The sequence below is a fragment of the Dipodomys merriami genome, unplaced genomic scaffold (genome assembly GCF_024711535.1).
Source record: "Dipodomys merriami isolate MVZ:Mamm:240054 unplaced genomic scaffold, mDipMer1.0.p SCAF_15, whole genome shotgun sequence".
In the NCBI taxonomy this organism is placed as follows: Eukaryota; Metazoa; Chordata; class Mammalia; order Rodentia; family Heteromyidae; genus Dipodomys; species Dipodomys merriami.
Genome location: NW_027202826.1, coordinates 4,649,740 through 4,674,446, shown reverse-complemented (window position 1 = coordinate 4,674,446; position 24,707 = coordinate 4,649,740). Strand labels below are relative to the sequence as shown.

The window sequence follows — 24,707 nt, the reverse complement described above, 5'->3', positions numbered from 1 at the left end:
GGTTCAGCTCTGTCTCCTGTGTGTTTATTCCAAGCCTCAGAGTCTCCCGGAGTGGGTGGAAGCCGCAGGCGGTGGATGGGAACTTGTCATGTTCCCGAACACCTGAGATCAGCATGCAGGCAGCCTCCGGTCGCTGTTCTGACAAGGCAGAGCATAAGCCAAGCATGCCGGGGCAGACGCTGGGCTGCGGCAGCTCAGGGCTCACCACGGGGTCGGGATGTGCAATCCTATTGCAGAGCAGGAACAGAACTGGAACCAGTCGTTGAGGTTTGCGGTCCAGGAAGGAAACATACATTCCACTAAACACGGTCATTCCAGCCTGGCCGTCTCAGAGCTGAGAGCGGGGGGTGGAATGTGGGTGCTGTTACTAAATGCGACTCCACAGCCACGACGGGTTTTCTCTTCTTGCAAACCAGTGCTTGGCAAGCCTGTGTGTGACGAGCTACCGGGTAATACTTCAGGCTCTGCAGGCCCTGTGGTCTCTAATGCAGCTACTCCGCTCTCTGCCTTTGTAGTTAGTGCTGCAGCAGGAAGACCCAGTGTGAACCAAATGGTCATAGCCATGTGCCAATAAAACTTTATTTACAAAAATGAGCAGAAGCCAGTTTTGACCCCAGGTCTTACTAGTTAGCCACCCTCTGCTTGGAGTCCTTTTATTGGCTCTATCCTCTTAGCTGTCACTCATTCATATAACATATTCATCTTGGTATTTAAAACAGGTCTTTCCTACTGCCTGGCGTTGACGAACTTGGTTAATTAACTCTGAGTTGAAACAACCTGCAAGAGAAACAAAAATATATCTCCTCTACTGAGTAGCTTTATGAATTAATTTCATATTCCATTTCTTCTGCTCTCAGTGCTTCTGTATTGTGGTTTATTGATTTCTTCTTTCCTTCCTTCCTTTATTGGATAATGAGGAACTGGTCCTAGTTTTGGATTCAAAGCGATCATGATTTGTTTTTTTTCCCCCTTCTTCTTCTTCTCAGGGTGTATGTGGCTGAGTCCCTCATTTCCAGTGCAGGAGAAGGATTGTTTTCCAAGATACCCGTGGGTCCTAACACTGTTATGTCTTTTTATAATGGAGTCCGAATTACACACCAAGAGGTGAGTATTTTGAACAAGTTTCCTCTCAGGCTTGACACTCTTATCACTTGAGCTGACAATTCCAGCTTTTTGCTGGTTAATTAGAGATAAGTCTTATGGACTTTTCTGCCTGGGATGGTTTTGAACCTTGATCTTCAGATCTCAGACTCTTTAGCTCGGGTAACAGGTGTAAAACACTGGTGCCCAGCTGAGAGGCCTCAGCAGGTGTGTTGGAGGGTTGTGGATGATGGGTCTGGTCATGGGTGGGAATGTCCACAGTCTTGGTGGCTGGCGGCTGCTCACGGTGGAAGCCCTGGGGCCGGAACAGACCTTTTCCTGGCATACACGGCCCCCTGCGCATTCCTGCCTCCATTTCTGTTCTCTCCTTTCACCTCTTCTGCGTCTCCTTTTAGACGGAGCTCTTTGCTTGCATTTTTGTGTGTCCTTATAAGGAATAGGAGCCTCCCTTTTCTGGGTAGTAGCTGTGCGGTGTGTTACTCCATCCGTGTGCGGAGGGCTGGCGGGCTGGTGCCGTGAAGCGACGGATGAATGAGTTGCCTCGGTGGACCTCTGCCCCTCTGGGAGCGGGCGGCCCCCCACACGTGCCTTGTGTCCACAGGTGGACAGCAGGGACTGGGCTCTCAACGGCAACACCCTCTCTCTGGACGAGGAGACGGTCATCGACGTGCCTGAGCCCTACAACCACGTGACCAGGTACTGTGCCTCCCTGGGCCACAAGGCAAACCACTCCTTCACTCCAAACTGCATCTACGACACGTAAGTGACGCTCGGCAGCAGCAGAGCCGGTTGATGCCTCGGGGCTCGGGGTTAGGAAGGGCCTGGAAAGGTGTTCCTAGGTCTCAGAGATGGCTGCTCCCCCAGGATGTGCCAAGAAGCCGGGCCATAGGCCTCCACCGTGGGCTGAAAGCTCCAATCCAGAAAGAGTAGAATGGCCAGGCACTGGTGGCTGACGCCTGTCATCCTAGCTACTCAGGAGGCTGAGATGGGAGGATTGAGGTTTGAAGCCAGCCCAGCCAAGCAAGTCTGTGAGAACTCTTGTCTCCAATTAAGCACCAAAAAGCTGGAAGTGGAGCTGTGGCTCAAGCAGTAGAGCACTAGCCTTGGCACGCAGGCCCCAGTACCAGCCCAGAAAGAAAGGGAGGGAGGGAGGAAAAGGAGAGAGACAGAATGTCAGATATGCTGGGAAAGGAAGGCAGAGCGGTGCATCTAGACCGTGAGCATGCCAGTGCCTGGCCGGGTGTTGTTAAATCTAAATTCTAACACGCAGCTGGGCGGGGCTGAGGTGCTGTGTGCAGGGTGCTCCCGGCTGAGGCCAGGGCTGCTGGCCCGTGACCTCGTGCGTCTTGACACCCAGGTTTGTCCACCCGCGGTTTGGGCCCATCAAATGTATCCGCACCCTGCGAGCGGTAGAGGCGGAGGAGGAGCTCACCGTGGCCTACGGCTACGAGCACAGCCCCCCGGGGAAGAGCGGGCCCGAAGCCCCTGAGTGGTACCAGGTGGGGCTGAAGGCCTTCCAGGCCACCCAGCAGAAGTGAGCGGCCGGGCCTTGGGGCCAGACGCCTGGAAGAGACTTGGATCTATGCACTCCTTTCATCCGCAACAGGACGACCGGGGATGGCTCTCGCTGTGACTTCAGCCCCTCCTCCTGAGTTAGCACCACTTCCTCACGCGCATACTAACTAGGTTTGACTGTATTACTCATACCCGACTTAACATTAGGTAGCTTCACCATGGTGTCCCGCTGAGAGGTATTGGGAGCACTTGACGTAAGACAGCATGATGCTCTTGAGCGGTTCAGGTCTAAATCTGGACCACCTTTGGAGATGCCAAATAATCAGACTAAAGGAAGAAAGGGGTATGTGTTCGGTACTGTTGTTGTTGGTTTTTCCATGCTTTTTTTTTTTTTTTCCCCTATGGCCAGTGTAAAATGTGTGACACATTTGCACATGTGCCCTGTGGAGGGTAGAGAAAACTATTAGATCTTCACTCTCTAAACATGGTAGTTTGCTTTTAACCTTTGATCTGTATTTTATACTAGAATGGCTTTGGTTTGGGGGATTTTTTTCCCCCTCTAGTAGGCAGAAAGAAGCCACTTTCTGCTGGGACCCACTCCCTAGCCTAGATAACCTGAAATGAGAAAACTCCTGAGTGGGCTTGCATCTCTGATTTTGTTTCTATACCATCATTTCAGTCTTATGTCCTAATATCAAGTACTGGCTCTTAGGGCCAGGGTATTATTATAGAATTATTATTCTCGCATGTAAACAAAGATATCTTTGCTTTCAGATGTGAGAAGAAATGAATTTACTTTGTTTGCATTAAGTTATGGAAGAGTTTTATATATATACATATATATATATATATATACACACACACACACATATACATATATATATATATGTATATTTTAAGAAGGAAGAAAGGACAATTAGTATTTCTAGGCAGCAATTGTGGCACTTTTCCAGTATCTTTGATAATGCTAGTAAGTTTCTTTCTCCTTGGGTACACATTACATGTACATAAACCTAGCGCAGTCTGGCTTGTGACATGTCATTGAATTAAAAAGTCAAATAGCAAACCTTGAATTCTGCATTAGAATTCAAGAATTTCTTTGAAATCAGTACAATGAAGGTAGACATACTGACTGTCAGTTACAAAGCAAACCTTAATGCTAAAAACTGTTCATCATGGTCATTTCAAAGCTCTTATTGCTTCGAAGCATCCTTAGCTGAGTTCACACCTGTGCAGTTTCAAAGCAACAGCATCCGTAGCATTTTGGCCATTTCGCAAGCTCGGTGAGATCCCAACTTCAGAAAGCAGGAGGAAAGCCCTTGTGTTTTAGGCTAGCACATTAGATCTGTGACTTACTGGAAAGGCTCCGAATGAATTCTGAGAGTTGGGGCTTTCCTAAGTACGCTCAGCACATGCCCATGCACTGTCTGCTCCTGCTGCTTGGAGGAGGGGCAGGAGGGGGGCTGAAGGGGGGCGGGAGGGTGTGGCCCTGTGAGCCACTGCTCTGCTTCACCTGAGTAGTTCAGTCTTGAGAGCTGAGTCTTTGCAAGTTTCGAGGTGTTAGCAAGCCAGCTGAGGGATGCTGCAGGTGTAGAGGAAATGTAAGGCCTTGGACAGCAGGAAGTTGGCTGTCGGCTGGGTCACGCTGGGTTTGTAGCGAGGCACTCATGAAAGTGCTCCGTCCTCCTTGCCCCCTCCCTGGCCAGCTGCTCACAGTGACCAGTCAGGCAGTCCTCGGATGGAGGACGCAGCCCTCAGGACAAGCCCAGTACCGCCGACCTCCCGTCTCTCCCAGGCCCCTTGGCACTGCAGCTGTGGTGGTTTCTAAGAGAAGCACTTGGATCTGTTTGGAAGCTTAAGCTCTTCCTGGGAGAGCAGCTGGTCAGGATTTCCAGAAAGATGTCCCACGAAAGGAACTGAGTAGAGGTTTCACATCAAGAGTTAGGAAGACAGGGTTACTTCTGTTCTTTGGAAAGAGACCCTCTGTCGGATGAGCCGGAGCCTTGTGTGTGTTCACATATGATAGTCCACTGAAATGTGTTGCAGTGTGTTCTCATGGGTGTTTGACACATGAGGGTTCGTGGAAACGTGGCAGAAGTGGGTGGCTGTCTCCAGGAGAAAGCTGGCTCTCGTCGGACCTCATCAGCCGGGCAGGGAGTGAGGCAGGAAGGCGGGAGCAGCTGCCAGTCCCTCCAACCACAGGCTGCGGCTGGCCGGCTTTCCTGGACCACACTGGCTGCCCATGACTCCAGCAGGGCCCGGTTTCTGTCCTAAAGAGCTACTGCGCTCTCCCATTGGAGCCAAGTTGAATGTTTCCATAAAAGGGGTGGATGAATTGCAAGTGGAGATTTGGCCAGTGAGTAGACACTGAGTGATGGCACGCTGGTGACCATGAATGCTAGCACTCCCGTGACGCCATAGGACGGCATGCTGGTTTGAACCCAGCGACCCTCAGATCCCTTGGGAACCACCCACCCAGCCAAGCTCCCCCTGGCTTCCCCGGGACACTCTGCACACTCCCTGCGTCTTCCAGCAATCCCTTTCCTCTTCTGCACTCAGAGGAGAGCCGGGGCCTGGGGGTCTGCGGGGAACCAGCCCAGCCCAGCACTCCATTGTCTGGGCTCTGAGCTCCTCTCCTGCCGTGCCGGCCTCTCTCCGGCTCTCTGCATGTCTTTCAGACCCTCCCCTGGGCCCCTGTCCCTCGGCACTGACTCCTATGCTCTTGTCTGTCTGTCTGCCTCTGCCCTCCTGCTTTCCCACACACATCTGTCCACTGTCTTTCCTACTTCCTTCCTGCTCTGTTTCTCTCTCACATATAGACATACACATATTCACATACATCACTAACTGCTGTTCCCCCCCAACCCCCCTCCCCACAGCTTCATCACAAGAGAGAGAGAGGCTGGAAGTTCAGTTCTAGATAGAGAAATAGGGTAGGAATTTCCTGCTGTGGAAGAGTGTTTTGACCTAAAGCAGAAAAGCCCTTGATGAATTATTCCACCTCTCTCTCTCTCTCTCTCTCTCTCTCTCTCTCTCTCTCTCTCTCTCTCTCTCTCTCTCTATCTATCTATCTATCTATATACACACACACACACACACACACACACACACACACAGAGGCTGTGGAAGGAAATGGGCAGGAAGCAGCTGCATCTGGTCACTGCAATGGCATTGTCATCACAACAAAAAACATGGCCGAGCCCAGGCATCCAGGGAATAGAGGCACCTCGCACTCCCCAGAGCAGCGGGCGCCTGCTTGTGCATGTCTTTCGTGGGGCTCCCTCAGAGCCGCCTGCGTCCCTTCCCGTGTGAGCAGACCTTCCCGTCGCATCTTTCCTGTGACAAGATACTATCCTGTATTAGTTAGGAGCAGGTCCCAGCAGGCACTGGTTCAGACTCCCAGAAGTCACTGGAAAGATGGTGCTTCCAGCCAGCAATGAGGACATCCACAGACCGCACACAAGAAGGACTGGAGAGGTTTGCAGACCCCGTTTTTAGGTGATCCTGCCTCCCCCTGGATCTCTCTGAGCATCCGAGAAGGAAAGTTGTTTTTCAAGACCTTTTTGTACCCATGTGGGACTAGAGTTCACCCTCTTTGCACTCTGGGGTTCATTACACTTGAAAAACTATTTCCTTCTCACCAACAGTCCTCCCCCTTCTCCCCAAAAAAGCCAGCACAGCCAAATGTCATCTGCAATATTTAAGTGATATAGTAAACGTGCGTCAGGCTGGTGCCAGTGTGGTACCTGGCCTGGCTTTCACCCCAGCAAGTCAAAACACAAACATGCCCAAACAGCAGGTTCAAGGGTTTTGTGGACAGTCAACGTGTGGCACTTTTAGTACCTTTCATTCACTAGGCATAAAAAACTTCAATCACTCACCGAAAAACGCATTCTTCTGAGAAGGTAGATAGGTTTTCTGTTTTCTGTTTTCAAGGAGCTGCCTCCAATTCTGTCTTCATAGTGATATAGAACCCAGACATCTTGTCTTTTAGAAAAACAAGCAAAACTACCTCGCCAAATAGGTAGTTGTCATGTTTCTTTGCCACAGATCAGAGGTTGACAAAATATTAAATTTACATGTACTTGAGGTATCTTGATAGATTGTGTTTGGGGGCTGATTTTGTTTGGGGGTTTGGGGGATTTGGGTTTTTTTTTTCCTTGACTTTTTCCCTTCAGGAATTTGGAACCTCCATACCAGGGGTTTTGTTTTGTTTTTGTTCTTGTTTTTAAAATACTAAATTTTACAAGTTTTCTTTTGCCAAATGTGTGCGTCTATATTCAAAGCAATGAAACTATTTCAAGCCATACAACCACAGGGGGTAGAAACCCTTTTCACAAATTTTAATGTGTTTGTATGTAAATAGATGTTTGTATGAAATATTTTCATGGTTGAATGACTATATTTAAATGAAGTTGACTTATTCCAGTGCTATTTAAACACATGACAAAAAAATTTTTTTTTGGTGAGAATTCTGAGTCTACTGAGATATAATGCAGATCAATTTTGATTTTTAAACTCAAAGCCTACAGATTCCTCTGGGCGCTGTGTGTGTCAAGGGGCCCCGTAGGCTCCCAGTGCCTCAGCCGCTTGCTTGCGGGTGGTAAGTTCGGTGCTAACGGAAGTGTGTTTACCTTTTAGGGATTCCCGAGGGCCCGGGGCCCGAGAGCGAATCCGAGGCATTAGAGACACGGTGCAGTTATCCGGAGCACAATTTCTTTGCAGGGCAACAGAATCCGAAGCCAGACTTGGCCGTGACCTCCGTTCCCCAGCCACCATCCCCGCACTCCCTCACTGTCAGGGCCCAAGTTCAGGGCGCTGCTGCAGGGCACAGACCGGGCGGGGTGTCAGATTCTCCAGCCATCTCTGTCTCCTGGAGAGGGGGGCAGCTCCCCCTCCCCCCGGGCAGAGACCCCATTCTCAGCACAGTCCATTTCCTGTCTCAGCTCTGGAAGACTACGAACCTCAGACCCAACTTCTAGCCAGAGAGAGAGACATGTCCTGGATTGCAGAACCCCGGGTTCCTATCTGTGATCTTGCATGCAGCCCTTAGAGGTCATTTTAACATCAAGACCCGTCACCACCTCCTAAGACATACCTCCCAATGCCTAACCTTGAGCTACAGGGGGAAAAAAAAAAGAGAGAGGAACAAATTAATAATAACCTCCTCTATCATGAATTTGACTGAGTGGGGATTTTCCCTCTTTAGTCCTGGACATAATAAAACATCAAATGACAAATTTTCACTGTGTATGCTAGCAATATGAACACATCTGCCACTGTACCCAACCCTACCTATGTTGGTTACATTTTGGGTTACTCTAATTCATCCTGATTCCTGGATGGGAAAACTACAGGGACTACAGTATGCTTGCTGATCCTATGAGAAAGTTACGGCCATGATCCTGGCTCCCTATCTCAAATGTTTCTCCTCTTGGGTTTTCTCTGTTCTCCTCTGATCCTGAAATGCATTTATTGGGTTGTGAGGTGTGTCCGTGGAGTGGGACGCAGGGGTACACAGTCAGCATTGATCTCAACCAGAAGTTAACCCCTTCAAGTTACCAAGCACTTCGGGTCTTTTGTGAAATCTGAACTAAATCTATGAGCCTTATTCAATATCTAAGAATTCTATGCTTTTTTTAAATTATGGGAAACTATGGAAGATGTTTACATGAGTCATGTTTGCCCTTCCTGTGTTACGAATGAATTTTTTTGTAGTATGTCTGGGCGCATGTGCAAGAGAGTAGGAAAAATGTTTCTGAAACAAAACTTGACAAATATTTGTAAAGAAAAGTCAATTTAAAGATTGCTATAATCGCGCTTTAGAAACAATGCAAGTATTAAACAAAATATACAATCATTTGTGGTTGTCTTCTTTAGCCAATGAGGGAAGAAAAGAAGTCATGATTTTCTTACAACACGATTATGTGTATATTTAAATTACTAAACGCACTTGACATTGTAAGCTGTTTAAAAATATTCCTAGCTATTCACCATGTTCAAGGCATTGTTTTAAGAGCCAGGGAGATGTGACATGAATCTAGGGTCATTTGCCACATCGAACGGTGAATATCATCATGTTAAGGAAATTCTGAAAGATAAGAACTTAAATGCAAGAGTCAAAGAAAACAGAGACTTGGTAAAACAGTGGGGTAAAATGTTGGTGATCTTAGGGAACATCTGAGCCAAGTCTTATTCCTGCCCAAATCAGTCCTCATCCACCCCTAGCCTTCCTCTGTAGACTCTGCAGAACGCAAAGCAGCGAGGACAGGTGAAAGCGTGGCGTGCTCCAGGCCTGTGTCAGGCAGCAGTCCAGCTCTGGCTTGACCGGCTTTGGGGTCTTTGTCAGAAGAGCCAGCCGATGACGGGAGCCTCAGTGGCCTCCAGACCTCCTGTTCGTTTCACCTCCTGTTACCCAGTCCTCCATCTTATCAGTCTTCCTTCCATGGAAGGAAAGGAACTGAAGCAAGAGGCAGTTCCCCTGCTGCCCAACATAGATCTGTATATGACCAGATTAGGCCAAACTACTAATATTCTTCCTCACAAGAAGAGCAGTATGGGCTTTAAAAAAAATTGTACGAACTGAGTTGAAGTAATTTTAAGAATCTAAAACTCAATCAAAAGCAAAGGGTCAAGGGAACTAGAATGGCTCAAGTGGTAGAGGGCTAGCCTGGCTTGGTGAAGAAGCCTAGCTAGAAACCCAGTACCCAGGCTCACGCCTCTAATCCTAGCTACTCAGGAAGCTGAGCTGAGGATCATGGTGTGGAGCCACGGCAGACAGGAAAGTGAATGAGACTCTTACCTCCAATAACCATCAAAAGGCCAGAAGCAGAGCTGTGGCTCAAATAGTGGAGTACCAGCCTTGAACACAAAAGCTCAGGGATATTGTTCAGTGTAAGCCCTAGGACTAGTACAAAAAAAACATTAGATCTCCCTTATGACCCATCGAATACCACTCGTGGGCAGATATCTGAAAGGAGAGGAGCCCACACACAGTAGGGACCCCCAAACATTCAACTTTAACAAGTCATGGAATCAGTTTGGATGCCCGTCACTGGATAAATGTTGCATGTGTACAAAACGGAGTTTTATTCAGTCGTTAGAAAAGAGCAGAATTGAAATGTAAACAAGAGGGGTTTTTGTTTTTTTTTAAAAAAAAAAAGGCAAAACCATGTCACTCGCAGGAAGATGGGTAGAACTGGAAATCATTGTCATGTTCAGCGAGACAAATGCATTTATCTTCTCGCTTCCATAGACTCTTCATTAAAAAAAAAAAAGACATGAAAGTAGAAGGAGACCTCAGCAGGGAGAAAGGGGAAGAAATGAGAGGATAATGAAAGATGAATATGAAGCTGTTACATGAAACCCATTATCTTGTACAATTACTCTATACTATATTGAGTATATCGCATATACGATCACTTAGAAAAAGGAAAAAAAGACTCCCTTCCTGTGAACACTGGAGTTCCTCTCCAGCCAGTCACAGGCACTCTCCAAAACAAGCTGTGAATGTTTTCACAGCTCAGTTCCATCTTGTGGCGGGAATCTATTATGATAAGAAGATGCAAAACCAAGGATCATGGAACCCTTGAAGGGCTGTGGGTCGCATGCTTAGCGTGGGAGCCCTGGGGTTCAGTCCCCCTCCAAGCAAAAGCCAAAATGAAGTCCTTGACGCCTGCTCTTTTCTACTATCCAGCTGAGATTCACATGGCTGAATGAAGACACCATTTCCCAGGTTTTTTTCAATTTTTAAAGAAGGCAGAATTTCAGAAGGGCTAACATGCAGCACGTTGGGATCCCACAGTAGATGAAACCAGGGTCGGTTCACCCTTTAGAAACTGAAGTTGATTTTGTTTTATGCTTGTCTCAGTTGTGCAGGGTGGGATGCCACCGTTCAGTCTGCACATGTTTACACACACACCCTTTCACACCCTGATCTTTGGTTTTTTAAGGACCTCCATTAGGCTTTTCCATGGCAACTCCAGGCATTTACATTCTAGTAAGCAATGTCTGTGGGTCCTTTTCCCCTCACCCTGCACTGGGGAGTCTGCTTGGTCTGTCGATTCTTGACAACTCCCCCAGAGACCATGATGTCTGCACTGAGCTCCTGGCTGGACGGGTTTGCTTTGCAATGATGTCCCCAGGTAATTAAAAAAAAGGTAGCCAGGGCTGGGAAGGTAGCTCAGTGGTAAAGTGCTTGCCTTGCATGCATGAGGCCCTGGGTTCGATTCCTCAGCACCACATAAGCAAAAAGCTGGAAGTGGCACTGTGGCTCAAGTGGTAGAGTGCTAGCTTTGAGCTGAAGAGCTGAGGGACAGCACCCAGGCCCTGAGTTCAGGCCCCACAACCGGACCCAAAAAAAAAAAAAGGTAGCCAGGCATGCTGGCTCATGCCTATAATCCTAGCTACTCAGGAGGCTGAGACTTGAGGATCTTGGTTCAGAGCTAGCCAGGGGAAGGAAAGTCTGTGAGACTGTTATTGCCAATAAACAAAACCTGAAGTGGTGCTGTGGCTCAAGTGGAAGAGTGCTAGCCTCGAGCTGAAGAGCTGAAGGACAGCTTCCAGTCCAAGTTCAATCCCCATCGGCAAAAGAAAAAAAAAAAAAGGTAAAATAAGTAGGAAGGGCTCTGCCTGGTGATAATGCTGATTGCTGTCAAATGTGACGGAAATTCCCCAAGAAGTTAAAACTGCTCAGGAGCCATTTTAATCTGGGAGCTGACATACCTAAAGTCAACAGAGAACAAGAATAACAACAAACAGTAGGACTAGATAAGATAAAATATCTTTACCTGCCATCAGGATGTGTAGAATTGTCTTCAAAATAATGCAGGAAGTGGGGGAAGTGGTTGTTATACAGTAGAAGCTGGATGATGGGGAACCAAGTGTTCATTATCTTACACGGTTTTCCTGTTTTCAAGCTTCTGCAATAAAGAATTTAGAAAAATAGCCTGACACTGGTGGCTTGTGCCTATAATCCTAGCTACTCTGGAAGCTGAGATCTGAGGATCAGGGTTTGAAGCCAGCCTGGGCAGGAAAGTCCATGAGACTCCTATCTCCAATTACCCAACAGAAAACCTGATAGGTGCTGTGGCTTAAAGTGGTAGAATGCTAGCCTTGAGCAAAAGCGCTCAGGGAGTGTTCAAGCTCTTATGACCAACAAAAAGAAAAGAAAAAAAGTTTAAAACTCCACAGATGATTAGCTATAAACTTATGAAAGGAGAGTCACAAAAGCAAGCATTCGTGCCATAATTCTGTTTAAGAAAGTGCCTTCCTAGAAAGTCTTGGGCCTGCTTGCATCTCATCCCCACTGTGAAATGGAGATGCCATTACATTTAGATGGATGAAAACCCTGTTCTAAGTCTCTATTCAGGAAGCAAGTCCCTGCCTGGCAGGGAGAAAGACAGGTCAGGTCTGGACAGCCCCTTAGTCTTGGTGCCATCATGTTCTCCACTTCTTGTGACAACACTGGGTTTCTGACTGATTCACACCAGGGAAAATCAGACAATCCCAAGATATCAACAAATCCAGCTTTAGGAAAAGCACACAAACTGCAAACCTTATCAGTGGCGGCGGGAACAGGAAAGAAGTGACATCTGCTTGAGAGGCTGGACTGGAGGAACTAGGACACCCAGTGTGCACACATATCACATATCTTGAGAAGCCTTGGCAAGTTCTCAGAGACAAAAAGCAACTGCAGCTTAACAACCTACAAAATAACCAGCAAAAAAGCTAGGCTGGGAGCTGGGAATGTGGCTTAGTGGCAGAGTGTTTGCATAGCATGCATGAGGCCCTGGGTTCGATTCCCTCAACAACAACAAAAAAGGCCAGGTGCCAGTGGCTCATCCTAGCTACTCAGGAGGCTAAGATCTGAGGATCACAGTTCAAAGCCAGCCCAAGCAGAAAAGTCCCCCAAAATGGGAAGTGGCACTACGTATGACTCAAGTGGTAGAACACTAGTCTTGAGCACAAAGCAACTCAGGGACAGCACCCAGGCCCTGAGTTCAAGCCTCATGACCAACATACACACACACACACACAAGCTAGGGTGTTCATTCTGTTCATTAGTATGGCTCAGGTAATAAGAGTGCCAGCCTTGAACAAGCAAGCCATGCAAGACTAAAACTCAGATTTCTAGCCTTGGTACCAGTGTAAAATTAAGCAAATCTACCTTTTAAGTTCATTATCTTTTTATTATTTTTAAAATTTACTTTGAGATACTAGGAGGTTCTGGCTGGCCTCTTAACTTTCAATCCTCTTGCTTTACAGCTTCTCAAACTCTGGGATTACAGGCAGGTGTTACCCCAACAACCTTTGTTGTCTTCATTAATGAAGAAATGCTGTGCTGCTTTGATAAGCTTAGCAAAGAAGTTAAAAGCAGTGTCTTTTCTTTTACTTTTATGTGACAACGTTTTCAGAAGACACATGCTTAGGGACAGACCCACGCCCCGAGTTCAAGCCCCAATATAGCAGAGAGAGAGACAGACAGACAACTAGATCATGGGATTATTCCATTTACCCATCCCTTTATATTCAATCTATCTTCAACTCCTGAGGCTCTGTGTGTGTGTGTGTGTGTGTGTGTGTGTGTGTGTGTGTGTGTACACACGTGATAGACATCAAATCCAGTGTGCCTATGCATGCTAAGCAGGTGCTCACGCTAAGCGATGCCCTCAGTCGGGATTTTAACTCTGCAAAATCCCAAATCTGTATCATCAGTGTCACAGCTCAAGCTTTCTCTTCCGGGCTATTACAGCTAGCTGTCTCCAAGACCATTCCCACAGCCTCCCACGGCCCACGGCTGGTACTTCTGGCAGAATCAGGCTTGCTAATACTCATCTAATAGCGAGGGCTAGAGCAGCTATCTTGTTTTCTGCTCCCTTTCTCCAAAACTACTTCTCCCCCAAATTTGGAGACTACCTGGTTAACCTTTCTGGCTGTTGAGTCTGGGCGGGCAACTGACAGCTGCCAAGCCAGGTAAGTTCATCCTAGATGCTGCATCTTGGGACTGAGATCTGAGGATCATGGTGTGAAGCCAGCCCGGGCAGAAAAGTCCCCATGAAACTCTTATCTCCAATAAACCACTTAAAAATGGGAAGTAGAGCTATGGCTCAAGCCATACAATGCTAGCCTGTCTGGAGGGCTGCAGATCTGAAAGTTCAGAAGCAGACGGCAGTGGCTGGTTTTCTAAAAAGTGAAGCAGAACAATGGTAAGACAGACAAGGTATGCAGAGAAGCTAAGCTGGTCCCAGGTTGGGGAAACGCACTGCTCTACTCCAGCTCTTGGAGTCTAAGGAGACAGACCGGGCTTATGCTGAGGTGAAACCTAAGCTGAGACACAACCTACCTTGCTAGCTTCCTTTCAGTGTCTGGCCCCTCTACTTTAGTTGAAGAGCCACCCCAACTCAAGTCCCTGGCCTCAAAGGTGCTCAGATGCCTTCCACTCACCAAGAGGAGACTGCCCTCCCCTTGCCTAGACGCCCTCCACCCACACTCACAGTCTGCACTGGACTTGGGGATTGGTGTGTGTATGCATGTGTGTGCGTGCACCAGGCCTGCTCTTTTGCCCTCAGGGTCTAGGCACGGTCCCTGAGCCTTTTTGTGCAAGGCTAGCACTCCACCACTTGAGACAGCTCCACTTCTGGCTTTATGGTGGTTAGGTGGAGGTAAGAATCTCACAGACTTTCCTGCCCAGGCTGGCTTTGAACCATGATTCTCAGGTCTCAGACGCCTGAATAGCTAGGTGTGAGCCACCAGCACCTTGCTTTTTTGTTCCCCCGTCCCCCGCCCCACTATCTGCATAGACTTTACTGGTTGTGCATCCCTAATCCCAAATCCAGAAATTTTAGTTTCAGATTTGGGGTTTTAAGGACTTTCAACTCCTATATGTTACCTGGGAACCAGGAAGGAGGGATTAATTTTTTTTCTATTCAACCCATTAACAAAGAAAACCCAACAGTGTTTCTTGGTAGCACAGATGATTTATTACTTCATAGGAGCGGGACAGGAGCACGGTTCCAGTTTAGCTTGGGCTGCCTGAGGACACGTGACCGAGGGGACGCGTCTGGGACGCACTGGCTGCTGCTAGCCCACACACTTTCCTTCTGGGGTTGCAAATTTAGATTTTTTTTTTCTGAAACATATCTGATTAAAGCTCATAGTTAAATTCACAGACTTACAAAATGTGTGACTTACACTTAAAAACGAATTAATTAGCTATTAGATAACTACCAATTTGAAAGTGATTTCAACAGTAGATTAAAGGTTTATAAACATCCAGAATCTATCTAAAAGCTTTATTCCCCCTCATCTGGTAAGTATCTTTTAAAAATTAAAAACGTACATACTAAATAGTAAAGTGGAAAATTATTGCAAATGAGATACAAATATTTTTAAATAAATACTAAAGTGAAAAAATAAGTCCTCTCACAGACCTGTAAAGGATAAGTAAGTTCAAAGCCAAAGAAATAATTAAATTGCTGCTTTTAGAAAATCATAGCTGTACTAAAATTCATAGATGATCTTGGAGTCTATAAACTTTCCCTTATTTTAGAAAATGCTTTAAAAAGCAATGAATAGACTCCCTTCTTTAACCGAGGGCACCATCAATTACTAAGCTGTCTCACTGTATTATAAAAATAGTTACAAATTCATATTAATTTAAAGTAAAACAATTTCTAATCTTTATATTCTAGCATACTTAAGAAAAATTAATCTCTTTTAAGCGCAAACAAAGCAAATTTGAGCTCTAATGGTTCAAACTGCATTCTTTTTTGCAACTATTACTTTTAGTTAGCTCATTTAATAGAATTACCTTGGTTTTAGAACTAAATTATCCAGGTAGGACCACCTTATTGATTAAACGAAAACTAGATTAGATTACGTGTTCAGTTCATTTTTCTACAACCTGAAAATATTGAAAACACGCATCTTTTAGCCTCGTTTTCTCTAAAAATATCCAGCACCAGAAAACATGTCAACTTCAGTTAAAGTGTGTGGCTTGACATCCCATGTGCACAATTTTTGTGCAAAGTCTAGGGCCTAATTTTTTTGTGTGCCAGCATTGAGACTTGAACTCAGGGCCTGGGTGTTCTTCAGCTTCTCACTCAAGGCTGGCGCTTTACCACTTGAGCTGCAACTCCACTGCTCGCTTTTTGCTGGTTAACTGTAGATAAGAGTTTAATGGGCTTTCCCTGCCCAGGGTGTCTTTGAACTGTGACCCTCAGGTCACAGCCTTCTAAGGAGTTAGAATTAAAACAGTCTTTGAATCACTGAGGGACATACAAGGTAGTTTTTCAGTACCTAATTTATACAGGAATAGTTTGTTTGATTATAAAATGCATATACATCATAAAAACTGAAGCTGAGCACAGAGGCTCAGACCTATAATACACCTACTTGGGGAGCAGGTTGATGGTTGAAGTACAAGGCAACCCAGGTCTTCTCAAAGATAGTGAGACCCTCATCTTAACAACATAATCCAGGTATGGTGGCACTCAGCTAGTGAGAAGCATAGGTAAAAGAACTTTGGTCTGAGGCCAGCCCAGGCAAAAAATTTGAGACTCTGAAAATGTAAAGCAAAAAGGAGCAAGGGCATAGCTGAAGTGTTAGAGCACCTGCTAAGCAAGCATGAGGTCCTGAGTTCAAGTCCCAGTACTACCACCACCAAAAAAAAAGTGGACAATACACAAGTGCATAGGGGGTCACAAGCAGAGTTGGTGGGCCCTTGCTGGACGTAGTCCAGCACTGCATCCGTAGTGAACAGAGTGGATGGGGAGAGAAAGGATTGCCAGAAACCCACACTGCCAAGCCCAACCATAGATTCTTTGCATCTATTTTTAGATGCCACAGTGAAATGCAAAGCCCCTTCCTCTCAATCTGGCTGACAGGTAGCTAAGTGTGTGTTAAGCAGTGTCTCTGGTCAGTCCATCCCCCGGACAGAAGTTAGTGACTGGCGGTTCCCCCTCGCTCACTCCAGCCTCCACTTCCTCCGCACTCTCACAAGTCAGCCTCTCTTCACTTTCCACTTGTGGAGACAGACTTACTACAAAATACAAAAGTAAGCAGATGATAGACAGCAAAGTGCCAGGTCCTCCTGTTTAAGATGAAATCTTATGACTTATCAGTGCCCACCTTCCAATGTCTTTTAGACCAGACAAGACCATGTCAGACCTTCACCTAGCACCAACACGTCACAGACGGCTTTGCTTCGGGCTTCAAGACAACTCCATTCTCCGGGGGCTGGCTAAGCATGAGGGGCTTGTGGCTCTTCAGCTTATGTGCCAACGTCATAAATATCGCTTCCACGTGGTCGTTGTCATTGGGGTTTTTGGCAGACGTTTCAAACAAAGGCATACTGTGGGTATCAGCAAACTTTTGTGCCAAGTCCGTAGGCACCTGAATGGCACTTCCCAAGTCACATTTATTTCCGACGAGGATCCGGGGTATGTCGCTGGCTAACAGGTGTTGTTTGCACTCCTCGATCCACAGGGGCAGGCTGTGGAAGCTGGCCATGTTGGTCATGTCATACACGAAGACCACAGCATGCACATTCCGGTAGTAATGCTGCACCATGCTCTTCCGGAAGCGCTCCTGTCCGGCCGTGTCCCATAGCTGGATCTGAAAGTGAACAGAAAACTGAGAATGTCATTCCATCACACACAGAGCGATTTACGCACCCCTGCATGGTCTGCAGTACTTCTCCCCAGCAGGACACTGGGGCTGCTCTTCCACACTGCCTCTGCAGCTCTATCCACGAATCTGCACCTCAGGAGAGTAATCATGACCTCATAATCACAGTAACACAGGACCAGAAGCAGTTTCACCTAGATTTTCTATGTTTCAGTTAGTCAAATGTGTCTGCTCTGAAGATCTGGAGAGAAGGAGCTTCAGGGAGGCCATACAAGAAGGGGGAGAGCTATTACTTTCCCTTAATTAACACCTTAGATTTAATAGGGCAAAACTTCACTTCTCACTATATAAGCAAGTAAGATTTGGAGATGTTTGAGCTGAAGCTGACTGGTAGCCATTGAGCATGCCGGTGGGTGTGCAACACACTGGACGTGCAAGGAAAAAGCATAGGGACCAAAGCCAAGAGATTCAATTTCAAAGTCAAATTTATAATTCTATTCCATTTCCAAATTCCTGCACACCAGATTTTCCTTGCAGTGATACATACATAGCACTTAAAAATAGATTAGCAAGCACTGACTTCTCACATTTCAGGAAGCATGTCCTGAAATTTTAACCAGTCCTACAGACAGTGCTGTAATCAGGGTTTCAGAAATGTCTAGTTTCACAAGTACGGACACAATAATGTCTAGCATGTCTAGCATGTTTTCAGGGAAGGGGTTTGTTTTGAGACAGGGTCTTTCCATGCAGTCTAAGCTGGCCAGGCTTCATGCTCGGCCTGTCACCACCTCTTAAGTGCTGGTATTACAAGGCCTGACTTAGAACATTACTTTATTAGTAATGCACAGTTTTCTAGCTTTAAGACAAAAAACTGTCAGAAATGTCATTTTCAGATGAGGCTCTGAGCTTTCCACAGGAATAATGCCAAAGGACAGGAACAGTTCAACAGTACACAAGCTGTATGGCAAGTTAGCGGCAGTGGAAACAAGCTCTTTCATATCATTTCTAGTCACAAAAAGAAAAGACAAGCCGGGTCCCCGTGGCTCAGGCCTGTCATCCCAGCTACTCAGGAGGCTGACTGACAAGAAAAAAAAAAAAGACACTAAAGGTTTCTGGCTGGGGGCATGGCTCAAGTGGCAAAGCACTTGAGTAAAAAGCACAAGGCTCTGAATTAAACCCAAGTATTGCCAAAAAAAGGAAGACAAAGTTTAGAATTTCTTCTTTTTGTCGATCGTGGGGCTTGAACTCTGGGCTTGGGTGCTGTCCCTGTGCTCTTCAGTTCAAGGCAAGTGCTCTACCGCTTGAGCCACAACACCACTTCCGTTTTCGAGTGGTTTATTGGAGATAAGAGTCTCCCAGACTTCCCTGCCCGGGCTGGCTTTGAACCAAGATCCTCAGATCTCAGCCTGAGTAGCTAGGATTACAGGCATGAGCCACCACTGCCCGGCTTAGAATTTCTTCTTTTAAATTTCCTTTTTTTTTTTTGTCAGTCTTGGGGCCTGAACTCTGAGTCTGGGTGCTGACCCTCAGCCTTCAGCTCAAGGCTAGCGCTCTACCTCTTGAGCCACAGCACCACTTCTGACTTTTTCTGCTTATGTTTTTCTGCTTATGTGGTGCTGGTGAATCGAACGCAGAGCTTCATGCATGCAAGGAAAGCACTGACTGAGCCACCTTCCCAGCCCTCTTCTTTTACATTTCTAACACAGTTGTATTTTCTTTCCTTTTTTTTTTTTTGTTTTGTTTTTTGGGTCTGGTTGTGGGGCCTGAACTCTGGGCCTGGGCGCTGTCCCTCTGCTCTTCAGCTCAAGGCTAGCGCTCTACCACTTGAGCCACAGCACCACTTCCGGCTTTTTTCTTTTTGCTTATGTAGTGCTGAGGAATTGAACCCAGGGCCTCAGGCATGCAAGGCAAGCGCTCTACCACTGAGCCACCTTCCCAGCCCCCACAGTTATGTTTTCTAATCCAGAAGTTTGAGAATATTTCTATAGTTTCAACCACAAAAATCTCAAGCCAGAGGCACAAGACAGGGGAGAACGTGCGGAGGACAGGGTCTCAGGACAATGGAGACTCCAATACAGGAGGAAGGAGCCCAGAACAAAGGCTTTCTGGTTTGGGGTTGTGATTGTTGTTGTTGTTGTTGTTGTGTGTTTTTTTTTTGTCAGTTGTAAGGCTTGAACTCAGGGCCTGGGCACTATCCCTGGGCTCTTTGTGCTCAAGGCTAGAGTTCCACCAATTGAGCCATAGTGCCCCTTCCAGTTTTTGAGTGGTTAATTGGAGATAAGAGTCTCGCAGGGACTTTTTTGCCTGGGCTAGTCTTCCAACCATGATCCTCAGATCTCAGCCTCCTGAGTAGCTAGGATTACAGGCGTGGGCTGGCTTTCTCTTTTTCTGAACCAGCAGAATCCACCCAGAGTCCTCAGATCCCCACCCTGTGGCTGTGGTCACTGACCCCTCCAGCCCTCACCAGAGTCACGCATCTGGCTTTGCACACTGGACAGTGGTATGCTGTCCTTCAACATGACAATCTCTTAAGACTGCACGTGATTCACCTGTGGTCCACTTCCCACTCCCGCTGTACTGGGAGTTTCCTCCACTTCATTTTCTACTCAAGCCCTCCTCTATGTCTGTTTTGTTCTTGGGGCACACAGCTCAAGACCAACAGTGATCAGGACAAAAACAATGTTACAGCCATCAGGAAAAGCAAACAGACTTTTTAAGGGTACCAAGTACACACATACATTCCTATCTAATTCTACTAACCTGACAGGTAAGGGACTACACTCCCAAAATTTCAGAACACCAAATAGCCTCTGCGTGTGTGAGAAAGTCAGGGTGCCCAACCACCCCAGGGTCTCTGGCTTGAAACCTGGATAGTGTCAGACAAAACTGAGGTTCTCAGTGTGTTCTGCTACTACTGCCGAACACCTCCTAAGACACAGTGACTTAGAAGCAATGGAGGTTTGTTTGGCTAACAGTTCTGGAGGCGTGGACACTTGCTGCAGCCTACCATGGGCAGAGGGCATCACGAGGAAAGGCCACGTTATGGTGATCCACTAATCCAAGGATGAGTTAAATCAATCTACAAGTGAATTAACCCTTCTGTGAGGATAAAACCTCAAGATCCAATCACTCCCAAGACCCTACCCCCACACCCATTAACATATGAAGTGAGGGATGAAGTTCCAACCCATGACATGGGGAACAGGCACAAACCACAGCACTGCCCTTATACTTTCACAAGTTCACATGTGAACCTGGGTCAGCGGCGCTCCAAAGTCTGTTCATTTCCCCCAGAACTCCTGCTCATCCCAGGCTAAACTTTCAAACCTCAGAGGCCCCTTTATCTTTCTCCCTCCCAAGCCTCTAGGCATAACCTAATTTTTATGTTTATAAAACGTTTAGCCTGCTAGGTGCTGGTGGTAGACGCTTGTAATCCTAGTTACTCAAGAGGCTGAGACCTGAGAATCCCAGTTGAAAGCCAGCCCAGGCAGGAAAGTCTGTAAAACTCTTATTCCAAACTAACCACCAGAAAACAGAAAGAGGTACTTTGGCTCAAAGTGGTAGAGCGCTGGCCTTGAACTAAAAGAGCTCAGGGACAGCGCCTAGGCCTTGAGTTCAAGAGACTGACAAAATAAATAAATAAATAAATAAATAAATGTTCAGCCTGCTCTTATTCTACCTTTACCCCTGCAATGTATACAAATCCATATCTATGTAACTCCCTAACCCCCCATTTTTTGGTGCTGGAGATCAAGCCCAGGGCCTCGTGCATGCTAAGGTATACCCTCTACCCCTGAGCTACACATCTAACTCTACAAATCTCTCTTAACTTCCTAATACAGTGCTCCCAGGGAACAAGGACAGGAAGCTTGATCCATGGAAAAATTAAAGCATAAAATTGACAAGCAAAGAAAGGCTCTAGATGGGACAGATTTTTTTTTTTTTTTTTTTTTTGCCAGTCTTGGGGCTTGAACTCAGGGCCTGGGCACAGTCCTTGAGCCACTTTGTGCTCAAGGCTAGTATTTTACAACATGAGCCACAGCATCACTTCCCGCCTTTTCTGTATATGTGGTACCAAGTAAATGAACCCAGGGCTTCATGAATGTTAGGCAAGCACTTTACTACGTACTCGGGCAGTGGGACAGAAGGACTTAAGGGTAGGGCCTTTCTCACCCATCCCTGCCCTCTAGCAGGTGGTGGTAAAGATCAACAGCAGGCCAGGCTCAAGTTTAAGAAGTGGTACCTGGAGGCAGCTGAAGCTTCTAAGATTTGAAGCTTAAGATTTCCCTTCTGCAAAGGAGGAGGCTGCAATGCTTGGTAAGAAATGTATGCATTATCCTGCCCATGTAATTGTAACCCCTCTGTACAGTATGTTCTCAAATAAAATAAAATTAAATTTAAAAAAAAAAGATTTCCCTTCTGCAAGGCCCCCCCCTTCCAACCTCCAAGTGCTCAGCACCCCTGCTCTGGTCACCTACTGTCCCAGCTATTTCTGTCAGTGTTCACGCTGAGAACCCAAGACTAAGGGATAAAAAAACTAGTAGAGGATCTGTGCTGGTGGCTCACTTACTCAGAAGGCTGAGAGCTGAGAGTCCCGGTTCAAAGTCAGCCCCCACAGTGAGACTCTTACCACCAAAAAACTGGAAGTGGAGGTGTGGCTCTAGTGGTAGCCAAAAAGCTAGAGGACGTGCTCAGGTACTGAGTTCAAGTCCCAGGACCGGCACAAAAAAGAAAAGGAAAAGGAAAGGAAGAGGCTTTTGACAACCCGGGTAGAACTCATCATGCAGGAAATGCTTTGGTGGGAAACATTTTTTCCGAGCACGCCAATGAAATGCACAGCCACGCAAGGTGCAAGGTGCTCCCCGGGAAGCACCAGGCTTTCGCTGAGCCGAAGGGAAGATCGCTGGGGACACTCACTGGAGGCGTTCTGCCGGGGGGCCCCTGGCCGTGCTCCGCTCCCCGCTTATCTGCACCATCTGCAGCGTCCCAGGGACAGTTCACGTCCATGAAAGTTGGGGGAACACTAACAAGTTGCCCAGGCCCATGCCCCGCTCAGGGCCAGAAGGGAGCCCGCGGCGGTGTCATGCCGGGGGTGGGAGGGGGTTCTTCCTCCAGCCGACTGTCCCCTCCGTCAGGACAGGCCCCCCCCCCCACCATCGGACATTCCCTGGACATCCGGCCAAGCCCAGCCCCCGTGGCTCACCTTGATGCGCTCCCCGTCGATCTCCACCGCCCGTTCTCGGAAGTCCACGCCGATCGTGGCCTCGGTGCGGTCTGGGAAGCGGCCGGCGCAGAAGCGGTAGGTCAGGCACGTCTTGCCCACGTTGGAGTCTCCGATCACGATGATCTTGAAGATGCGTGAGCGCGCGGGCGGCAGGAGCCCGGAGGCCCCAGACACCACGCAGCTGGACGAGAAGCTGGTCTCCAGCGACGACTCCATCTCCGCGGCCATCCTCCCGGCCCGGCCCACACAGGCGCGGGGAGCGGGGAGAGGCGGGGACTACGCCACGGCGGTCGGCACGCAGGGCCCGCAGGGTGCCCCGCCGCGCCAGGCCCGCAGCCACCGCCCCGCGGCTCTGCCGCGCAAGCGCAGCCTGCTCAGGTGTGGCGTCCCGCCCACCAGAGGCCACGCCTCCGAGAAGCCCCGCCCCGGCGCTGGCGTCATCTACCAGTGGAGTGAGGCGGACCGGGGTGCACTGCATGCAGGCCGGGCGCCCCCCACCCCGCCCCGCCCCGCCCCGCCCCGCCCCGCCCCGCCCCGCCCCGTCCGGTTCCCGCTCCTCCCGACCCCCCACCCGCGGAAGCACGCGATGACGCCAGGACGGTGCGCGCGCGCTCTCTCGCGAGAGAGGCGGGGCGCGCGGGTGGGCGGGCGCAAAGAGAAAGCTAGGTCCCGGCCGGACGGCCCGCGGAGGCCCCGCGCTGGCCCGGCTGCAGGCCTGGCGCCCTCCTTCCCGCACAGTCCCAGGGCAGGGCGCACATGGGCCCTGGGTGTCGCGGGGCTGCGTGCCTGCGAGCTGAGGCGGGGCACCGTGGGCTGCCTGCTCCGAGGACGGAGGAGAGTGGCCACGTGTGATTAGGGCTGGGCGCCCGGCCCAACAAATCGAGCTCAAGGCCCAGCACCACCACGAAAATGACAACGATGTTCGTTCGTGAGGCGTTTACAGTCCATACGAGACCATTGGTGAATGCTCCGGTTTAGCCTAGAAGGGATGGAGAGGAGAGCTGAAGGAGCTCACTGTAGAGAACTAAAACGAAAGGATGCTCTGCGCCCTTGCGCGCACACCGAGAGTTAGGCCAGCAGGTCTTGTGGCGTGCCTGGGGCAGGAACATTCCTATAGTAAACGACCCCCCAACTTGGAGCCTGGAAACATCTCATGTAGGTGAAAAATGCAGTCATGGTGGCCTCTCCCTCTCTCTGCTTTCAAAATATTACAATACACAGTTGTCTCTGTTTGGAAGCTCAGCAGTAATGAAGACTTTTTTAAAAAATCTGAGAATTAACATATTAAAGTTTATAACTTGCAGATAAAAGAAGGCACTGTATATGTGCATGCACTAGAATTAGGGCTTGAACTCAGGGCCTCGAGCTCTGCTTCTCTGAACTGCAATCCTCAGATCTCAGCCTTCAGTGAGTTTCACTTTCCTACAGTAGACTTGTGCAATCAGAAGTTTTCCCAAAACCAGATAGCAATTAATCTCTGCACACCTGCCATCTAGTGGTTACCACAGGTCAATTTCTTTTTCTTTCTTTTTTTTTTTTTAAAAAACCTATCACCTCTAGTAGAGGTGATAAAAACTTACTTTGATGCTGGGTGCCCATGGCTCACCAAGCCTGTAATCCTAGCTACTCAGGAGGCTGAGATCTGAGGATTGCGAGTCAAAGCCAGCCCGGGAAGGAAAGTCCATGAGACTCATCTCCAATTAACCACCAGAAAACCAGAAGTGGCAATGTGGCTCAACTTGAGCTGAAGAGCTCAGGGACAGTGCCCAGGCCCAGAGTTCAAGCCCCACAACCAACAACAACAACAAAAATAAGTTACTTTGGGCCAGGTTCCAGTGGCTCACGCCTATAATCCTAGCTACTCAGGAGGCAGAGATCTGAGGATCATGACTGAAAGCTGCCCAGGCAAGAAAGGCTGTGTGACAGTCTTTTACTTCCAATTAACCACTCAAACACCAGTAGTGGAGCTGTGACTCAAAGCAAAAAGAGCTCAGGAATGGCACCTAGGCCCTGAGTTCATGATCGAACAACAACAAAAAAAGTTACTTTGGGTTTGTGTGTGTAGCTCGATGGCAGAGCACGTGGCTCAGCATGCATGAAGCCTGCGTTCTATCTCCAGCATCCACATAAGTAAATAAAACCATCAAAAAGCCTTCAACATCACCTACATTCTACAGGTGTTAGGACAAAAACCTTAGGCACTTGCTACAGTGAACGCTGTTAGTAGGACCCGACAGTA

The 24,707-nt window shown here is 48.0% G+C and overlaps 2 protein-coding genes across 4 annotated transcripts in view; one reads left to right on the top strand and one right to left on the bottom strand.

Moving 5' to 3' along the window:
* Setd7 (SET domain containing 7, histone lysine methyltransferase) overlaps nt 1-8,476 on the top strand; it is a 32,048-nt gene extending 23,572 nt beyond the window's left edge. Inside the window, exons 6-8 of one of the 2 annotated variants that reach the window (XM_070022113.1) lie at nt 987-1,104; nt 1,703-1,860; nt 7,258-8,476. In XM_070022113.1, coding sequence (XP_069878214.1) covers nt 987-1,104; nt 1,703-1,860; nt 7,258-7,669 — 688 coding nt within the window. In that variant the 3' untranslated portion in view covers nt 7,670-8,476. Of the gene's footprint in view, nt 1-986; nt 1,105-1,702; nt 1,861-2,458; nt 3,690-7,257 lie in introns of those variants that run through there. The other variant, XM_070022114.1, reaches the window with a different exon arrangement.
* Rab33b (RAB33B, member RAS oncogene family) lies at nt 8,025-22,797 on the bottom strand. Of its 2 annotated transcripts, XR_011371870.1 has the most exons (4): nt 22,448-22,797; nt 16,747-17,232; nt 11,406-11,537; nt 8,025-9,523 (listed from the first exon to the last, which is right to left on the bottom strand). XR_011371870.1 is itself a non-coding variant. In XM_070022115.1 (3 exons), exons 1-2 carry the CDS (start codon nt 22,694-22,696, stop codon nt 16,792-16,794), a joined length of 690 nt encoding a protein of 229 aa, XP_069878216.1. In that variant the 5' UTR covers nt 22,697-22,797; the 3' UTR covers nt 9,771-11,537; nt 16,747-16,791. The 2 variants fall into 2 exon arrangements, 1 of the variants encoding a protein (XP_069878216.1); XM_070022115.1 differs by lacking the exon at nt 8,025-9,523 and having other exon boundaries at nt 9,771-11,537.
* Between the last annotated feature and the right edge of the window lie 1,910 nt (nt 22,798-24,707).